This window comes from Anoplophora glabripennis, unplaced genomic scaffold (assembly GCF_000390285.2).
Source record: "Anoplophora glabripennis isolate ALB-LARVAE unplaced genomic scaffold, Agla_2.0 scaffold31, whole genome shotgun sequence".
Classification (NCBI taxonomy): domain Eukaryota; kingdom Metazoa; phylum Arthropoda; class Insecta; order Coleoptera; family Cerambycidae; genus Anoplophora; species Anoplophora glabripennis.
Window position 1 is genome coordinate 2076442 of NW_019416897.1, and position 18254 is coordinate 2094695.

The 18254-nt window shown below is 32.9% G+C and overlaps 1 protein-coding gene across 1 annotated transcript; it reads left to right on the forward strand.

Moving 5' to 3' along the window:
- The first annotated feature begins 1146 nt into the window (after positions 1 to 1146).
- On the forward strand, positions 1147 to 15200 carry LOC108905734 (tropomyosin-1). The gene is made up of 6 exons (XM_018708738.1): positions 1147 to 1243; positions 11440 to 11732; positions 11876 to 12009; positions 13341 to 13518; positions 13582 to 13801; positions 14824 to 15200. Exons 2-6 carry the CDS (start codon positions 11493 to 11495, stop codon positions 14904 to 14906), a joined length of 855 nt encoding a protein of 284 aa, XP_018564254.1. The 5' UTR covers positions 1147 to 1243; positions 11440 to 11492; the 3' UTR covers positions 14907 to 15200.
- Positions 15201 to 18254: the final 3054 nt, after the last annotated feature.

Genomic DNA, 18254 nt, shown 5'->3' on the forward strand with positions numbered 1-18254 from the left:
GTAACATTTATAAAATCTGGGTAATTATTCCCCTCGCGTTTACTAATTGTCACATTTTTCTCAAAATGATTTGTCCGCTCCATTTCAGTCACCGGAAGCTAAATATTATCTGACTGATCTATTAAAACAGCATGCGACGTACTACTGGAAACTGGAGTTACTTAAACTGTCAACAACTTAACTTTCTGCAATTGAGGCTTATTTTCCTCCTACCATGTCTCTTGATTGCTAATACATCAACTCCTGTATTAGCCAGTAACGTTGCCGATGTTTTTCGGAATAAATGGCCTGTATATGTTTCAGGATGTTCTAGTTTCTAAAACTGTGCAATCTTATTGGGAATCATAGAAAGGGTATTCTTGCTAGCCGTCATTCTTACATTTCAAAAATGCTCTGGGGTATTTTGATTTATCCACGTTTTCATCTATGAAAATAGTTGACTTAATCATTGAGTATTCACTCCACAAACTCACCGGTGACTTTAAAGTTCTTGACTTCTCCATGAAATATGCTAGCAGTGACATTTCAGAAACACCAAGACAATAAATGTCAAAAAATGAAACCTAATCTTTTTTTATGAACCATAAAGAACTGTGGGGGCAGATAAAATGTTATACACCACGCAGCAGTTAAGTATAATTTACCAGTCTCGGACTCTATTGCCAGCCCTCGCTCTGCTCGAGCGCAAAATCGTCCTCGACTGGTAAATACTTACCTCCTTTATGGTGTAAATAACTATTGTATGTCCCTACAGGTTAGAAACTCGTCAATATGTTACCTTGTAGAGCTTTTCGAAATGTCCAAATGACCACGGTACCGAACTGATGTTCCTAGACTGTCAGCAAAACTCTAATGCGAGAGCTAATAATGTTTTTTAAAACATTTTTGGTTGTTCTTGTTTTTTAAATTTAAATAAATATCTTTATTACCTACCCATATAATTAACATTTCATTTTCTTTGGTTGTTCTTAGGACGATCAGGACACCTGGAATCTTTCAGAATTATCCTCAAGAATCAATATCAACCGGTTTTATACCGCGGTAAGAAAAAGTATGACCTGTCCTAGAGAGCTAACAAACCCCAACATTTTGGGGACCACCAGCATAATCAAGCCTCCGTCGGCAGACAGTGGTGGGACACTGGTAGGGGAAACTGGTAGAGGTGGACGGCGACGTTTTTCAGGCCGTCGCGACGCCTGTAGCTACTAGGACAGCGTCAACCTCTGACCGCCTTCAGGCACAGGTAGGTTACAGTGCTTTTGGTGGTTTTTTACCATGGTTTCCATTAAAAAGTGTCGTGTACGTGTGTTTGTAATGTGCGAACTTGTCGAAAAGGTACAGTATCACTTAATAAAATAAAACCAGTACCACTGAAAAATGTATAGTCCACACATCACTAACTTTTTAATGGAAAACTAAGTTACTAATTTACTGAATAGTCGAATTTGTACCAGATTTGTTAACCTTACTAACTATATATTTAAGAAATGTTTTGGTAGTTGCATAAGCCCGATGCCAACCGTTTGAAAATAGTTGGTGGTATCTTGAATTTCCAGATTTGTATGTGCTACACTCGCTATTTTTGAAGATTATTCGCGTGTAACCTATAAACTATTGCAAGATCTAAAAATACCCTTAGAAATATCTCAGTGTGCGTTCGACATTTTCGTCTCGATGTTGGTACGCCTGTTTCTTAGAAGAAAAGTTACCAAATGAACAATTTTAGCAATGCGGCTTAAATTTTGTATCCCATATTAGTAGATTGCGTTTTCCTTTTCAGTATTTCTTTTTTGGGGTACTTCAGGTTTTCGATAAATTTACGTTTTATTTTAAGGTTATGTTTTCATAAAGACTCGAAATCATCCAGATGGACACAGAAAATTTTATTGCATTGTATAAAGAATTCTTCTCTTGTTTCGAGAATCTTTCCTGTCCGTTTTATATTTAAGGGCAAAATGATAAACGAAGGTTTTGATCAGTGTATTTAAGGATAAGATACTATGTACTATCGAATATTATTTTATTACGTATTTATCTGAATTGTCTTGGATCTTTTGATTAAGAAATAATCAGTAGGACATCTTAGTGTTTATAAAAATGTATGTTAAAATATTTAGGGTACATTATGAATAGGTTTTTTTACTTGCACTGTATATATAAATCAAGGTATCATTTTACAGAAAGACTAATATTTTAAACGATGCTAAAGTTATATTTGTGAATCCATTGCTCATGTTTAACCTACAAAGTTCGAAAGATGAGCTAAAAATAAACGCACGCTGAAGTATACCATATAATCAGACCTAAAGAACCCGTTGGTCTTTTATTTGGCATTCTTGGGATTGTTTCGATGTTTTCATTTTAGATTAGATCCAGTTTTGTGTGCGTTTAAGAGATGATTCTATAAAAATAAACCAATAATCAAACTTTCAATAAATGGGCCAACACAATTTGTATCACAAAATGAAGCCGGTTTGATTCAGTATAATTCCGACCCAATTTTTAATTAAACCACGTTTTTCCGCATTAACTAGCAGCTACTCGGTTGGAAAATTGATGAATAAATAATCATGGATATTTTCTCGGCGAATTTTCTCATTTGAAAGTCCGCGAAACGCGCAATCACACGAACAGGATACATTTAAAGAAAAAAATAATAATAAACATTAATTACCCGAACAAAGTGTTTATTCACCGCAAATAATATACATATATGGAAATACGGGTAACACGCGAACCTTTTGCGTTTGTTTCTATACGCATCGAGAAAATTAGATATGCATTTCTTGTACAGGGTGTGTCAAATGTAAGGCACGCATGATTCTCGAAATGACTGACTTAACTAGAGCGGTGACACAGAAAATAACTAGAGCAAATGAAATATATACACTGAAAAAACATTTCTAGTTAAGAAAACCGAAGACAGTTTAGTGTAACGTTTAAATTATTTAAACAGAAAAGGTAATTTTATATTTAAAACTCCTTTGTGGCTCCAGGAAAAAGTGGCAGTTAATTTATATTGATCCTGCATATTTTATTTTGTATTGTGTCATACTACATTTTTTTAACTTCTCGGTAAATATTACTAATTGTAGTAATTTACTTTTACAAAAGAGAATTTATGCAATCTTATAAAATTTCATCCTTCTGTACTCCAAATATTTCTATATTCTATTTTAAACAAAAACAGGAATTGCTAATTAAATTTTTCATCAAACTTTTCCTGACTCGACGTCTTCCCACTTATTGCGTGGGTTCCAACGAAGATGTAATTTTATTCAATTAGAAGCAAAAAATCAATAAATGTTCCTAAATAATTTGAAAAGTAAATACTTATCTAATAACATTTATATACATAGTGCTTCAGGACATACCATATGTACTAGGGGGAAAAACGAGATGGGTTTTTCTATGAACTCCGAGTCTATCGTATTTGGTTATGAAGATATAGGGCGGTAAATTTAATTTGTAAAATGAATTCTGCCACCAGTAATCAACATACCATTTTGACATTTAGAACAGAGCAACTTAAAAACAAAATTGGGCTTGTTCCGATTTAGGTATGGGTTTTTTTCTGAAAAAATCAAGCTGTCAAGTGACTTTTTTTGTATAGAATCCAGTTATCTAACTGTAACAGTTGATAATCGAGTTCACTTGTTGAAGAACACGTAATTAATCTCACGGATTTTTTGTGTCTTTCAGTATTTCATTCGCTACTGTCGACAATCAAAAAATGAAGTTGTTTTCGATATCCTTTTCAGTCCATCCACACGTTCGTATATTTTATAAAGTATTTCTGGTTAATTTCATAATAATTACGCTATTCTGGCAAAGGCTACCAGTGTAGGTGTTTGAAGTGATATTTCGGGATGTATCAAAATACGCCCATGTACACACCATTGGGACCAAAAAATGTTGCATCCCATCACTGCCGAAAATTCTATTTTCAATTAAACAATCGGATATAGTATGCAGCCGCGTTATCAATGATCGGAAATACTTGGTGCAGATGCTGATGTGATGAGTGTTGAGTCAGAATTGAGGATTCTATTTTTACTCATGTATTTATCTAGAGTGGAACAATTGTTTGCGCTAATTAATTTAACATATATCTATTTAAATGAGGCACTATATAATTTTTGTCGAAATTATATTTTAAGACAAAGTCCTTTATGACATTTGACTAGAGTAACATTTTGTCAACAAGACCTTGAACTTACTTTTAAAAAGTTTGCAATGCAATTTTTTTAATTTCTTAACAAATCCTGGTTGACAAGAACCTCTATGTCTCAAACTTTTTATGAGAGATAAATATCCAGAGACTCTCCTGGTGATATTGTGTTTGTGGTCCAAAAACCAACATTATATATTAAATGACTATGAACCAGGCTTTAGCTTTATTCTTTATTTTGGATATTGCAATAAGATTGACTAAAATTTTTACAGTAGCTAAAATACCAAGAGCTCAAATCTTTTATACGAAATTTTTATGTATTTATTAAAATAAGAAGCTTAGTTAGAAATGTATATTCATATTTTGATTTTCTTAATTAAAATGTAACATCAAAAGAAGAGTTATATTAGTTAAGGTCTTAAAATTAGACCTGGGAACAGTTTGAACGACATTAGAGCAACGCGTGTTTCAATACTGAGTACCTACCTGTTTTGCTTGTCAGTTGACAATACTTTTGTTGACTGTTTTTTTAAATTTCGGATGTTAATTAAAATTTTTTAACATAAAACGTACAAATTTTCAAATTTTCAAGAGAATTGTTTCCGGCTATGTAATAGAATTGCATGGAACTGTTGATTTGTACATCAAAACAATTGGTTTATAATTAAACAACAAACAGTTACTCGTTAAAATGAAACAATTAATTGAACTGCAAGATTTCCTTTCAGTTTAAACTTCTGTTTCGCCTACGATAGTACGGACTAAAAATGTATATATTCACATGGCGATTACGTGGATATTTTAAGCTCATGTTTACAGTATTTTGCATATTTTCAGTATTAAGTAGGACTAAATTTATACTCTACAGATGAGTTTGACACAATTTTATTTTTATATACTTTAATACGGTGGAAACTTTCCCAAATCCAGTCTATTTTAACATTGTTTCTACTTCTGATTTATTTGAAATTCGTGTCTCAAACACTGCATGTATATTTAATGAAGTTTTTTTATCCAAGTATATTTTTATGCTGTGACTGTTTAAAAATTTGTTATTGAACTTGAAATAAATGTAAAAAATACAATAATTATTATGAGTTGGCCCTACATTGTCTCCGGATATTTCAGGTCGATAGTAACTTAAAAACATATAAACAAATTGCCGAAAAAGGATAATAAGGGAGATATATCCTTAGATAAGTGCAGATGAAATAGAAATGATGTTTTTTGCAATATTTTAAAATTCCTTCTAGATGCTTCAACAATCGTATTTTAAATTTAGACACTAATTTACTCAGTATTATTCAATTTCCAAGGGTGATTGTCACTTTTATATCCCCATTTTTTTATTTTTATGCCGTTTTTATATTTTAAAAATATAGATATCTAAGCCTATAGAGAAAAAAGTACTAGGTACTGTTTATTTTCGATAATCCAATAGTTTTGGAGAAATTCACAATCACGTATGAGAAATTTACAAAAGAGGGTGCATTTGCAGTATAATAATCTCGGTAATAATGAATAAACCAATTCTGTTTGACGTCAATTTTTATTTATATGTTGGTATAACTTTTCCGTGAACTAAAAATAGAAATGTTTTTTAAACAGTTTTTAAGAAAATATTTGAAAATAGAGATGTAATTTTATTTTTTTTTTAAATGACAATACAACTAAAGCACTTGTTTTACAGAATAAGTTAGAAACAAAGCATATGCAATGGAAGTTCTATGAACCTGAAAACGAAATTTGGGTGTCATCTCTTACGCAGACGTGGGATTGAATCAATAAGACATCTCGAAGGACTTTTAAGATATTCAAAAATATACCATGGCATTTAAACAGGCATATTTTCCTTATTATTCGATATCGAAAAAGATTATATAAAAAGATACTCTTATTATTTGATATACCATCCTGATAATATCGGGAAACAATTAAGGCTACCTGTATAAAAAAAAACTACAAAAACTACAAAATTTACAAGTTGGATGGGTAATATATATTGCCGAAAATTATTTATTTATGAAATTATTCAGAAGTATTTAGCTTCAGAGCGTATTTTCTTGACCTGAATTCTTTTTTTCCTTTCTGTATAGAAAAAAATGACAAAAATCAGGAAATTATTTTGCGTTCTTATAGAAATGTTTATAACAATAAATATGCATTAGCTCCATAGTAATAATTATTTCATTCTATGTGCTAAGCTATGAAAGAAACCAAAATATTATGCCACAAAATAGTCCAATTAACTAAGCCTTTAAATCGAAATTTTGTCAACTTGGCTGAATTTTTGATATGAGTTAGTTTAAGGTATATTATAACAATAAGTGAGAGTAATTTTTTGTTCAACCCCCGGCCAAGGGTGGAAAAAGATAAAACAAAGGGCTTTTTCAAGATAACTCAAAAAGGGTAAGAGCTAGAAAAAAAAAAAAAGTTTTTCATGAAAGTTGTAAAGCAGACAATTCTACATAAAAATGGTCTCTTAGCTTTTTCTTGTACTATTAAAATTAACAGAGTTAGGGAGACTAGAAGTTAAGGGAAGATTTCAGAAATTTAATTTTGTTAAATCATTAAAATTAACGATTAAACTTTCTTATTAAAAATTAAAAAATATATCTATTTCTCTGAAAAGAAAAGTTACATATTTTAGAGCAGATTGAAAAAAAAAATTACAAAATTCAATCATTTTTCTGTTTGTTATGATTTTTTTTATATTTCTGAAATCTTCCCTTAACTTCTAGCCTCCCTAACTCTGTTAATTGTAATAGTACAAGAAAAAGTTAAGAGGCCATTTTTATGTAGAATAGTCTGCTTTACAACTTTCATGAAAAACTTTTTTTTCTAGCGCTTACCCTTTTTGAGTTATCTTGAAAAAGCCCTTTGTTTTATCTTTTTCCACCCTTGGCCGGGGGTTGAACAAAAAATTACTCTCACTTATTGTTATAATATACCTTAAACTAACTCATATCAAAAATTCAGCCAAGTTGGCAAAATTTCGATTTAAAGGCTTAGTTAATTGGACTAAAAAGGGAACGATTTAAAAAAAACACAAATATACAGTGTCATTAAAAAACTGATTTATGTCTCCAAAACAGAACAGTATGTATTTCTTTAGGATCTCAGGTAAATTTCTGTCTCATTTTTTTTCTATATGAAACGAAAAAAAAAGATAAGGAGAATAGAAGGTTATGAGAAAATCTCTGTACATATGAAGATATTCGCGTAAGTTTCTTACTATTGTAACATCGTACTCAGAAGAATTGGTTTAGGTACATACACCAAAGTTGTGGGAATTTTGTTTTGTAATAGAATACTTGTATATTTTACATATTTAAATAGAGCGCATGCTTCCGATTACAAAAATGTAAGGTTTAATAGGTTTATCTATAACAGTCAACGAGATATGGGCTAAATACGTCTGGCATAACCTCAATGTGTTACAAAGAGAGAAAGAGATTATTTTTAGTTGTTATAAGCAACCAAATCTTTATCTAACACATTATGGTAATAGCCCACACGCCGCATAATAACCGCATATCTGTTATTATTGGAGGTAGGCCCATCAAACATTTTATCACTGCAATCCTAATAAGATAACGTTCTGTCCAAATAGGTAAGAAAGTATAGCATTTGTATCCTTGTATGTATTTTTAGTTTAATTTCGGTGCATATTTATCGAATGTCAACTTAAAAAAAGAACATGCTCGTAAAATATCATGATGAAAGTTTGTCAAAATTTAATAATCTATTGTAGTGTGCTCGGCGCAACAGGAACATTTCAGTTTCGCACTGAAGGCGTCGGTGGCATCTCCGTCGACCTCCCATTCTGCCTAAACTAGGAGCGGGTTAAAATTAGCCACTTGCCATTAGATATCTCCACGAGCAGCAGATTTCCCACCAGCGAACGTGCCGATTACGAATGTGCTATAGCTGATGATTAATGTCCATCTATCGCTTATTTTTCAGCCGGGGAAATTCGGAAGATTAGGCGGGATTGTTTTTTTTTGGGGCTCTAGCGGAAAATTTGATAAATATTTGAAATATAAATAACCGTGACGGTGATCGAACAGGCTTATATTGGCGAAAGCTGAGAAAACATATATTTTGCTACAGCAAATTAATATTTTAATTATTAACTTTAATACGTTCTTAGTTTAACATATACGGGACGTCTAGAAATTATGAGCAAAAAAATAAGTAGGCGATTCTATTCAATAAAATAACCTATATCTAACCATTTTTCCAAAATTCAATATTAATGGAGTTACATAATATCAGTTAGGTATTACATTTTTTAATTGATTTTCTCATTATTTTTTACATATATTTTTTTAAATTTCTTAATTTCATTTATGAAAAAAATGATAAACTACACTTACCAAAATTATAAAGATTTTAAAGAATTGAGGCTTAAAAATTGTTATTGACTGGAAAACGTAATTATGTGCGATATTTTTTCAAAACCAATTACATTGATCTTTCCCGAAAAAAAAAATGTATTTTAAACTATTTTATGCAGTTAAAATTTATCTATTTTGCAGAATAAACGAATCAGAATTTGAAAATAGAAAATTGTGTTGTATGCAAATAACAATAATTACATTGATTAGTTGATAAAAATTATTTTTTTTTAACAGTATACACCTTATATGTCCTAAATGTCAAATTTGACATAGTTGGTATTTTTTCAGATACATCAGTAAATATGATTTTTTTTAATGGAATATTACATATATTTCTATATATTTTGATAGAATTACTTTTTACAATTGCAGCAAACTTTACATAAGTCTGATGGGTGCAACTCTAATAGTAAGAGAAAGAAATAATTACTAATACAAAGTATTACATACCTAATCCAAAATAAAAACCAAAAATCATATATCTAAATTAATATCACTAATTAGGAATCTTGTCTGACTTGCTGTTAAGAATGGCATTTTTTATTTCCTGTCTGAGTTTGTTACCATATCTTAGATATACTCTATATGTATAAATCAGTGAATAATATTTACTGAAGTTACAAAATATCTAATTTCGTTAAATCGTGTTATTTGGCTGGCCATAGAATATCTTTTGTCTCGCCAACAAATCATTGCGACTAGCTTAAACAGTTTTTCAATAAATCAGAAGCAGATATAAGTAAAGCTACCAAAAGGAAGCTAAACATAAAACGTATTTATGTGGGGTATCAAAAAAGAAATTCATAAAAATTTGATATGCCTACAACCGTACAAAAGAATTTTAAATTGCCGAATATAAAAGAAAATACCGACTGCCGTTCCCCAATTCGGTGGACTGCAAAATCGTGTGACATATGGGCAAAAGTGCGAAAGCACGTGTCGTGGAAAGCCCGAGAATGATTTTATTTCATGCTGATATTCAAGAGAACATTTTTATTTGCATATCACTGAAATACCCGAATAGAACAGGATGTCCTTCAGAATTTTATGTGCAAGACAACTCGATACTTTGATCCTTCCATTATTAATATTTCTCAATGCAAATGGGATAGAAAACTCGGAGAAACACACGGAAATCTTTCTGGTATTTTCCAGAAAAAGGTATATGAAATAGTATATTTTTATTGTAAGAATGATTTTATACAAATAGATATTTGTAAAATTTAATAATACGTAATATATAAATCGTGTCTATTAAATGTAAATTGAAATCTGCTAAAAATTTAATGTATATGTGAGACCTAAAATAGCAGTTAAAGGAACATTTAGTTTTTAATTTTAAGGGGTTCTAGAACATGCCAGATGTTGGCTAGCTCAAATGTGGGCTTGTATAAATATTTTGGTTTTGATTAAAAATAGTGCATTAGCGTTAAAAAATCTAAGGGTGCTCTCTAAAGCTAACTAAATTTAGTTTGAATCATTTCTTATACTGATGTTTCATTATTATCCAGTGGCGGCTCTTGACTTCCACACCAGGGAGGGCGGAAAAATTTAGGTACAAAGTATTGAAAAAAAATTAAAAATAATTAGGCAGTTTTATTTTAAGTACTTACCTACTATTGAAATACCGTGTGTCCCGAAATTAATGTAACAAAATTTGGTCACAGATTCTTAAGACAAATTTACGGGAACCGTATTTTTTATTTTTGACAAGTGGCCCCTTCTTTCGGAGTTACAGCCCCTTGAAATCCGCCAATAAGAATAATCCTTTTTTATATCTCAGAACCCTGTTGTACGAGAATCACTACTAATAAATAAATATGCGCTACTCCCACTACATCTTTCATTGCTGCGCGACTGTAACCATGACCACCGCTGTAAACACTTTACAGATGTAGGAGCGAACTACGTGAAGTTTTTCAAACGAATTTTCCAAGTCGAGTTGAATTGACTGCACATTACAAATTTAACTTTTCTTTTTAATTTGTTTCATAAGGCTAATCCATTTAGTTATCCAGATAACATTGCAAAATAAATTTTAAATTAAATTTCTTTACTATGATATTTCCTTGGTGGAGCGGCGCCCCAGAGTCCTAATGTTGTAACCAGTGTCAACAACTTACTTATATTTCTCCCTATTATATTTTCTGCATACTTGTGAGTGTCTAATTTCTCATTTTTTTAGTATTATTTTCTGACATCTTAATTGCAATATCCATGCATATCCATCCATAATAATTATAATATCCATCCACATAAAATGCAACAATATATACTGGGTGTTCTATTTAATATGCAAATATGGTGACATGCCTACGGAAATAAGTAATATAATAATATCTCAATCCCCATGTTAATCGCAAGGATTAGCTCAAAAGTCGTAGACTTGTACGGGGGAGGGGACGGTATATTATTATTCAGTAGGCCGCAGGTGCGCCCAGGAACGTCTTACGTTTGTAAGTCTTAACCACCATTCAGTGCAGGAATGAGGGAAACCTGGAAAACCTCATTAATTAGGGGGATGGTCAAACGCCGGCCGGTATCAATCTCTTACATTGACCCACGTTAACGTCTTTCCACCCTACCATACACGCAGAGAGGGTGTCTAATTCCTCTCTACAAATAAAGCTGATCATACGACCGCGGGAATCAAACCCGCGTCAGTGGCATTCATCGATTACTGATGTCTCGAACCGCTCGGCCATTGACTACTATTATTGAATTATTTTTGAAAACGCCTTGAACATATTAAAAATCCTTCAATAACTACTCATGATAAATATGCATTTTAAAAACCTTAAAATGAAATCAGTAACATTGTCTTATAATTCAGTGCATTGTAGCGTTGTTTTTTCCTTTCAGGTATCCCTTGTTTCTTGTTCTTGTGAGGAGAGAGTTAACCAACAGCCGCCGCCATGGACGCGATCAAGAAGAAGATGCAAGCGATGAAGCTTGAGAAGGACAATGCGGCGGACAAAGCCGACGCGATGGAAGGTCAGTTCAAGGACGCCAGCGCACGCGTCGAGAAGATCAACGAGGAGGTGCGCGATCTGCAGAAGAAGCTCTCCCAGGTAGAGAACGACCTCATCAACAACAAGGAGGCCCTCGAGAACGCCAACAAGGATCTGGAGAACAAGGAAAAACAACTCACCCAGGTAAAAATACGATGTTATAATTAACTGGTTCTATAAAATGTGTTTATGGAAGAATGAGGAGTCTATTAAGATTTGTGATGTTCTAAAAATTCTTATGTCCTTTATGTAAGTGACTACTGAATGAAATTTTGTATCACTTTCAGGCTGAAGCTGAAGTAGCCGCCCTGAACCGTAAAGTACAACTGATTGAAGAGGATTTGGAGCGCTCTGAGGAACGTTTGGCCACAGCTACCACCAAACTCGCTGAAGCTTCCCAAGCCGCTGACGAGAGCTCACGGTATACACATTACACATTTTTATAAGTATTGCTTCTGTTTCTAGAACAATACTAAGTTAGTTATTACTTGCCGTACAAGTTATTAACTTCTTGATAATAATTAATTATGAGAAAATAGTGATATTATCAAATCTTATCACATCTGTAAGTTAGGAGAGGACAAAATGACGTGAAGTTTCTTAGTCTTCTAATTACGAGTAACTTTGACAATGGGTCCTTTTTATGGCTCAGTTTTAAGTCTTTCCTCTTCCGAACAATAGACAGCATACCCTTGCTGGACCTTCATACTGGCATAAAAAGACATGGGCTGTCTTCTATCAATCCAACATTACATGCACTGCCCAGTTGGTAGTCCTACTTTTTCTTTATTAATTCAAGCCTTTGGTTTAGTAGGTCGGACCATGGAAGGAATTAATTCCATGATCCTCCTAGGCTTTCTTGCCACCAATGCTGGTACTCTTCTGGTCTTCAATCATTCCCGTATAACTGTCATAATTAGTTACCGATGGCGCAGAAGGCGTCCTTGTAGGACGCTGGCATGCTCCACCCTGTCACCAGGCAATTGGTGGGTTGTTCTTGCAGTTTATTACAAACCCTGTTTCTCCTTAAATGAAGTAATTGGTGGTAGATGGAACAGAATCTCTAGAATTGCAATGGATGTAGTTCTCATAATCGCGAATCTCGTGGAAATGAATAAATTAACGTATTTTCTCTACTTCTCTCCGTATTACTACTATAAGATCATTTTTGGCTGAAAACCACATTTTTCATATAGCTGCCTATAATTTCCTAAGGCTGTTCCGCAATTCTTTTTGGTTTACCAAACCTTTAAGCGCCAAAGAATATATATGTGAGATATATATTGAGATATGAATATATATGTCATCGTATAAAAGGAAATTTCATTACATCTCTCCATTTTGCTTATTTTGATATACAAAAAGTATTATAACATTTACATAATTTCTGTATCACTATTGCGGTTGATCCTCAAGAAAACAGTATCACCGAAACAAATAAAAAGGAATAAAATGTTGCACACAAACTGATTTAGAATAAGTTCGAAAAAAAATCTCGTTAAAAATGTCAGATAAGGCAAAATTGACAGTTTGTTTTTCTATTTTGACAATGGAGGACGAAATTGAACTGGATTCAGCCAAATCTCAGATTTTCAACAGTGCAAAAGAGGAAGGGTGTACCTATAGAACTGTAGAAGAAATTTTGTCTGATATCAATTTAGCAAGGTGTTGTTTTTCAAAATCTCACCATTTAGATATATTCTTTACTTAAATAAGGACTAAAGGAATACAGTCGAAATTGTTCTTTTTCAGTATGTGCAAGGTATTGGAGAATCGTGCTCAACAAGATGAAGAACGTATGGACCAACTCACTAACCAATTGAAGGAGGCTCGTCTCTTAGCTGAAGATGCCGACAACAAATCCGATGAAGTGTCCCGCAAGCTGGCCTTCGTTGAAGATGAGCTCGAAGTAGCTGAAGATCGTGTCAAGGTACGATGATCCATTGAGGCAAATACCAAATAACACTAATGTCATTCTGATGATGAATTTTAGGGTGGTGATGCCAAGATCATGGAACTTGAAGAAGAATTGAAGGTCGTAGGAAACTCCCTCAAATCTTTGGAAGTATCCGAGGAAAAGGCTAACCAGAGGGTCGAGGAGTTCAAGAAACAGTTGAAGAGTCTCACCGTCAAGCTAAAGGAAGCTGAAGCCCGTGCTGAATTTGCTGAAAAGACCGTTAAGAAGTTGCAGAAGGAAGTCGACAGACTAGAAGGTAAACCTTTTCATTTCTGCAAGTGCAATGCATTCTTGGTTTGTAAGTGCTGCTTTCTTCTCTATCTCTTTTCAAAAAATGTTGCGAGAGTAGTGAATTGTATTTTCCCTGGACTTTGCTTCAAGCTTCTTAATCGGCGCCTGCCTTTCTGCTTTCAGATTTCGTACTCCGAGAAAAGAACAAATATATCGGCATCATCACCGAAATCGACAAGACCTTTGTCGAGATGTCCGCGCTTGGCGAAAAGAAATGAACGCTTCGCCCTTAACACTTTTGCACGCAATAGCGCTCGTCATTTCCTATTTAGGTGTTCAATCCTCCACGGTTCAGTAGCTTTTATAAGTGTACATTTACTTAGCAACTATTTCTTTCATTGTAAATACTAGTGTTACCTTGGCAATACTTTAAGATGCTTTTAGACTAATTTACAACTTCTAATTTTATATAAAACATGTTAATATTTAGCTATAATTACTATTGATATATAGTTGTAACGCTGACTAATACTTCTCCGTTTTTCTTGCTTTCTTCTGCTGCTATACAATGAAGGGTAAGTTGATGTAGCGATTTTGTTATGTCCACAGTCTTACCCTTGCACTTTGTACTGTCTATGTCTATACCATGGAAATTTAATGCCCCCCAAATTGCTTAAAAAAATGTTTCATCATTTCACACAAAACATTTGACGTATTCACCCTTTCGTGGTGTACCACTGGAAAAAATTTAAATAAGAACTTATTTTGATCACCTGCAATTTAAGTCCAATTAATCCTGAAACACCCTGTATACTTATTTGCTCGAGTGGCTTTTGGTGGCCTCTGACGTAGACACCAGCCTTCTTTCCTACGGCTCTGGTCATTATATTTACCATATAATCTGTATTATTCGTTAAACGACCAGCAAACTTGCCAGATTTAAGTCCACTTTCGTAAAATAAATCACGTTGTATGTCTTGTGCGTGACACCTTATGTATTTCAAAAGTGTAATGTTGAACTCTTTTAACATATTCTGACCTTTGCAGACGAGCTTGGCATCAACAAGGACAGGTACAAGTCCCTCGCCGACGAGATGGACTCCACCTTCGCCGAATTGGCCGGTTACTAACCGCTCACCATCTTCCAAAGGGATATATTCCGGGTCGAGATCATCCCAGTCCGGATAAGCCAAAGTTTTGTTTTATAAATTGTATATTGTATTTCTGATGTATCTATTTGTATTTATAACACACCCAAGTTGTCTGTCGGTGAGAACAAAAAACCATGGAGAAGTGCCACTAATAGTTAAGGTTAACTAGAAGTGTAAATTGTTAATTTAAGTGCCCCTTAGCCACTCAGTTATGTTCGCGTTTAGAAGCCATGGATATATTAATTTATTAAATAAAAACAATTATTAAATTTTTGTTTATTTGAATTCATTTCTCTCTGTTCTCATATGTATGTATAAAACGGTGTCTCTAGACGGGAAAAAAATATTTTTTCTACAAGGGTTTTCAAAAGAAGTAGCAGAAATTGTACCGGTATTCGAAAAATTGACATGTATTAGTAGAAAATTTATGTAAAGTTTCACCACCATACCTTTTTTGGTTTTAAAATTACAGCCACTATTCCATATTTTTTTGGAAACTTTGAGAGGCTTTAACTAAGGTCATTTTTATGCAAAACGTTCTTTTTGTGTATATTAAAATTTTGACCAGTTTTTACAACAGACAGAAATATATCGACCTAGTACGAAAATTTTACAAACAAAACTATTATTAAAATATAAACACTAAACAGCTATAATTTTTAAAGTTTTGTATTTAAAAATAGGTCGTTATTAAAATTAAAATTATCATTTTATTTTATGGAAACAATGAATCAAATAAAAATAATATGGGGCTAAAGGATTATTAAATACAATGTTTTGAAATGTTTTAGAAAAATAATACCGTTATTTTATTTTCAAATGATTTGACGTTGCAGAGATTACATCTCTACAAAACCAACTACAGTTTCAACATTAGAGAGAGAAAACATTGGCAACAAAGACAAGTTTCGAGTTATAAATGATTGATGATTTTATGAACAAATACATAGAAATATTTGATGAACATTACATTTTATTAATTATTATGAACGAATATTTATAGTAATTCTAGTTATCACATTTAGTAACATTTACCGATGTTCTTCGGAATGAATGGCCTGTATACGTTTCAGGATGTTCTAGTTTCAAAAACTGTACAATTTATTAGGAATCATAGAAACAGAACCCAGACGAGAATCTGGGATTGTAATTACCATAATGTCATCGAAATTTTTGAAATTGACGTTGTCCAAAGTAAGTTTGCATAACTTTCATCAGAACGGCATGCTCCTGCAATGCCTAAGACCGTCACTACCTTCATTAGCAAATATGTGTCATCGGTGCCTGAACGAGAAAATCGTTGACTTGTTCTACAGTGACTCTATACAAGACAGTGGCGACAATAGAGTGTATCATTTTTAATTGGTCCACGTGATTTTAGCTGCCATGTTGCATCCAGTGTCAAATTCATCTGTGAAATGTCATGGTGTCAGGAGCGTTCTTATGGTATTATTCAATATTTGTATTGTTTTATTTTAATTTTGGTGATTACTAGTGAAACTATTGGGTATTCTGTGCTAAGGGAAAGTTATAACGTCTGCAGAAGCTTCATGAGGATGATGACCATGAATTTCTTTCAGGCTTTTTGGACACCATAACAAAAAATATAAGACCTACTTATAAGGAAGTTAAGGTTGGTTCCTGCTAACATAGAAAAACTAAAATTTAATCTTAGTTTTAGTGAATTAAATTATCTTTATAATGTGTGCGGATATATTGCCCAAAGTATCGTTAAAACGTCAAAAACTTGTACAAACTGTCTCCATGCTGTTGGTTCTAAAACGCCGAAACATGTTCAAAATTTAGCGTACTTAAGAGAATTAGAGAACATTCAGTCTTTTTTGCAATGAAGCGGTATTTTGTTTCTTCTTGCAGATGGAAAATACTTTTACAACATTTTTTGCGATTGAATCTTGACAAAACATAAATTTATAAGAGTTTTCTTAAAAGAAATGTCTGGTTTAAATTTAGATCTACCAAGTTATCATCAGATCAAAAATAAAATTGTTAAAAGATTTATTATGTTCCAATTAAAAATAGCTTCCAAACAATACTATCGCTAGTATTAAGTATTCGTTTTTCTAATGTAAACCCAATAAATTTCATTGTGTAATGTAGGTATGCTTAAATTTACTTGCCTAGAAAATATAAACCAATAGTTGTTATTATTATATATTTATCCTTCCCTATTGCGCAAGTAGATTCTATATTCATTCATTATTTAAAATCACTTTCCAAGGGAGTTATTTACCTAAAACTTTGCGTAAAATTTAAAACAAAAATACTTTTGTACTTAATTTATTTTTTATAAAAGTTACTTTCAATTTGACATTGGATGCAATATGGCGGATGGGCGGGGTTTAGTCGCTATTGTCGCCACTGTCTTGCACATAGCCACTGTAACTTGTTCTGTTGTAAAAACGTTTGACTTTTTAGGTGTCTATAGCTGTCATTCTTACCTTTCAGAATGTTCTCAGCTTGGGGTATTTTGATATATCCACATTCTCCTCTATGAAAATAGTTGACTTAATCATTGAGTATTTACTCCACAAACTCGCAAGTGACTTTAAAGTTCTTGACTTCTCCATGAAATATGCTAGCAGTGACATTTCAGAAACATCAGTATTTTTGTTCTGGCATCATTCATTGAAATTTCTATATGCTCGTCCGTAGCGCACTTTCGACTTCTCGGGCAATAAAAATATTTGAAAATCACTCATTAAGAAATAATAATTCAAAACCAGCAAAATTGTAACTTTTATTTAGCTTTGTTTATAAACACATTAGAAACGACAAAATCCAAACAACCAAGGCGACTTTGCAAGATTTCGAATCTGTCAAAATGTCAAAAAATAGAACCTAATCTTTATTTCATGAACCATAAGAACTGTGTGAACCGATAAAATGTTATACACCACGCAGCAGTTAAGTATAATTTACCAGTCTCGGACTCTATTGCCAGCCCTCGCTCCGCTCGGGCGCAAAATCGTCCTCGACAGGTAAACAATACTTACCTCCTTTATAGTGTAAATAACTATTGTTTCTCATTTTTATACATTCACCTGCTTTTACTCACATTATTCAATTTTTTTAATATTCAGAACGCATTTCTTTGTGTGGTAAATACCAATTTCCATGGTACCTTTCAATCCGCCATAATGGGTCCACCATTTTGGATTTAAGAAATTCCCAATTAACCTTATAATTCTGATTGGCGGTTTTTTTCCTCCATATTGGATACGCCATTTTTTATTCAGGAATTTTCGAATTCGGACTTCAGATTCGTAATCAGCGACCCAAAAAACTAGCGGTAATAAAATGCAGGCA

Excerpts from the sequence above, each read along its gene's own strand:
- LOC108905734 (XM_018708738.1), top strand. The coding sequence starts at position 11,493 with ATGGACGCGATCAAGAAGAAGATGCAAGCGATGAAGCTTGAGAAGGAC. Across the intron at positions 12,010-13,340 it reads GCCGCTGACGAGAGCTCACG|TATGTGCAAGGTATTGGAGA; the intron begins GTATACACATTA and ends GTTCTTTTTCAG. Across the intron at positions 13,802-14,823 it reads GGAAGTCGACAGACTAGAAG|ACGAGCTTGGCATCAACAAG; the intron begins GTAAACCTTTTC and ends TGACCTTTGCAG.